Source organism: Physeter macrocephalus, chromosome 21 (assembly GCF_002837175.3).
Source record: "Physeter macrocephalus isolate SW-GA chromosome 21, ASM283717v5, whole genome shotgun sequence".
Taxonomy (NCBI): Eukaryota; Metazoa; Chordata; class Mammalia; order Artiodactyla; family Physeteridae; genus Physeter; species Physeter macrocephalus.
In genome coordinates, this window is record NC_041234.1 from 86,407,843 (window position 1) to 86,409,906 (window position 2,064).

At 36.4% G+C, this 2,064-nt stretch overlaps 1 protein-coding gene across 1 annotated transcript in view; it reads left to right on the top strand.

Annotated features, from left to right (window-relative positions):
* Positions 1 to 2,064, top strand: part of ALG13 (ALG13 UDP-N-acetylglucosaminyltransferase subunit) — a 75,844-nt gene that overhangs the window by 57,617 nt on the left and 16,163 nt on the right. The window contains 1 exon segment of the mRNA XM_055081705.1: positions 85 to 165. Within this exon segment, the coding sequence (XP_054937680.1) occupies positions 85 to 165 (81 nt within the window).

Below are 2,064 nucleotides of genomic sequence, written 5' to 3' on the forward strand. Positions count from 1 at the left end.
GGCCTTACATGTAGGTCTTTAATCCATTTTGAGTTTATTTTTGTGTATGGTGTTAGGGAGTGTTCTAATTTCATACTTTTACAGGTAGCTGTCCAGTTTTCCCAGCACCACTTATTGAAGAGGCTGTCTTTTCTCCACCGTATATTCTTCCCTCCATTATCAAGGGTAAGGTGACCATATGTGCGTGGGTTTATCTCTGAGTTTTCTATCCTGTTCCATTGATCTGTATTTCTGTTTTTGTGCCAGTATCATACTGTCTTGATTACTGTAGCTTTGTAGTATAGTCTGAAGTCAGGGAGCCTGATTCCTCCAGCTCCGTTTTTCGTTCTCAAGACGGCTTTGGCTATTCGGGGTCTTTTGTGTTTCTATAAAAATTGTGAAATTTTTTGTTCTAGTTCTGTGAAAAATGCCAGTGGTAGTTTGATAGGGATTGCATTGAATCTGTAGATTGCTTTGGGTAGTAGAGTCATTTTCACAATGTTGATTCTTCCAATCCAAGAACATGGTATATTTCTCCACCTATTTGTATCATCTTTAATTTCTTTCATCAGTGTCTTATAGTTTTCTGCATACAAGTCTTTTGTCTCCTTAGGTAGGTTTATTCCTAGATATTTTATTCTTTTTGTTGCAATGGTAAATGGGAGTGTTTTCTTAATTTGACTTTCAGATTTTTCATCGTTAATGTATAGGAATGCCAGAGTTTTCTGTGCATTAATTTTGTATCCTGCGACTTTACCAAATTCATTGATTAGCTCTAGTAGTTTTCTGGTAGCATCCTTAGGATTCTCTATGTATAATATCATGTCATCTGCAAATAGTGACAGCTTTACTTCTTCTTTTCCTATTTGGATTCCTTTTATTTCTTTTTCTTCTCTGATTGCTGTGGCTAGTACTTCCAAAACTATGTTGAATAAGAGTGGTGAGAGTGGGCAACCTTGTCTTGTTCCTGATCTTAGTGGAAATGGTTTCAGTTTTTCACCATTGAGAACAATGCTGGCTGTGGGTTTGTCATATATGGCCTTTATTATGTTGAGGAAAGTTCCCTCTATGCCTACTTTTTGCAGGGTTTTTATCATAAATGGGTGTTGAATTTTGTCAAAAGCTTTCTCTGCATCTATTGAGATGATCATATGGTTTTTCTCCTTCAGTTTGTTGATATGGTGTATCATGTTGATTGATTTGTGTATATTGAAGAATCCTTGCATTCCTGGGATAAACCCCACTTGATCATGGTGTATGATCCTTTTAATGTGCTGTTGGATTCTGTTTGCTAGTATTTTGTTGAGGATTTTTGCATCTATGTTCATCAGTGATATTGGCCTGTAGTTTTCTTTCTTTGTGACGTCTTTGTCTGGTTTTGGTATCAGGGTGATGGTGGCCTCGTAGAATGAGTTTGAGAGTGTTCCTCCCTCTGCTATATTTTGGAAGAGTTTGAGAAGGATAGGTGTTAGCTCTTCTCTAAATGTTTAATAGAGTTTGCCAGTGAAGCCATCTGGTCCTGGGCTTTTGTTTGTTGGAAGATTTTTAATCAGAGTTTTGATTTCAGTGCTTGTGATTGGTCTGTTCATATTTTCTGTTTCTTCCTGATTCAGTCTCAGCAGGTTGTGCATTTCTAAGAATTTGTCCATTTCTTCCAGGTTTTCCATTTTATTGGCATAGAGTTGCTTCTAGTAATCTCTCATGATCTTTTGTATTTCTGCAGTGTCCTCCGTTGTTACTTCTTTTTCATTTCTAATTCTGTTGATTTGAGTCTTCTCCCTTTTTTTCTTGATGAGTCTGGCTAATGGTTCATCAATTTTTTATTTTTTCAAAGAACCAGCTTTTAGTTTTACTGATCTTTGCTATCGTTTCCTTCATTTCTTTTTCATTTATTACTGATCTGATCTTTATGATTTCTTTCCTTCTGCCAACTATGGGGGTTTTTTGTTCTTCTTACTCTAATTGCTTTAGGTGCAAGGTTAGGTTGTTTATTTGAGATGTTTTCTGTTTCTTAAGGTAGGATTGTATTGCTATAAACTTCCCTCTTAGAACTGCTTTTGCTGCATCCCATAGGTTTTGGGTCGT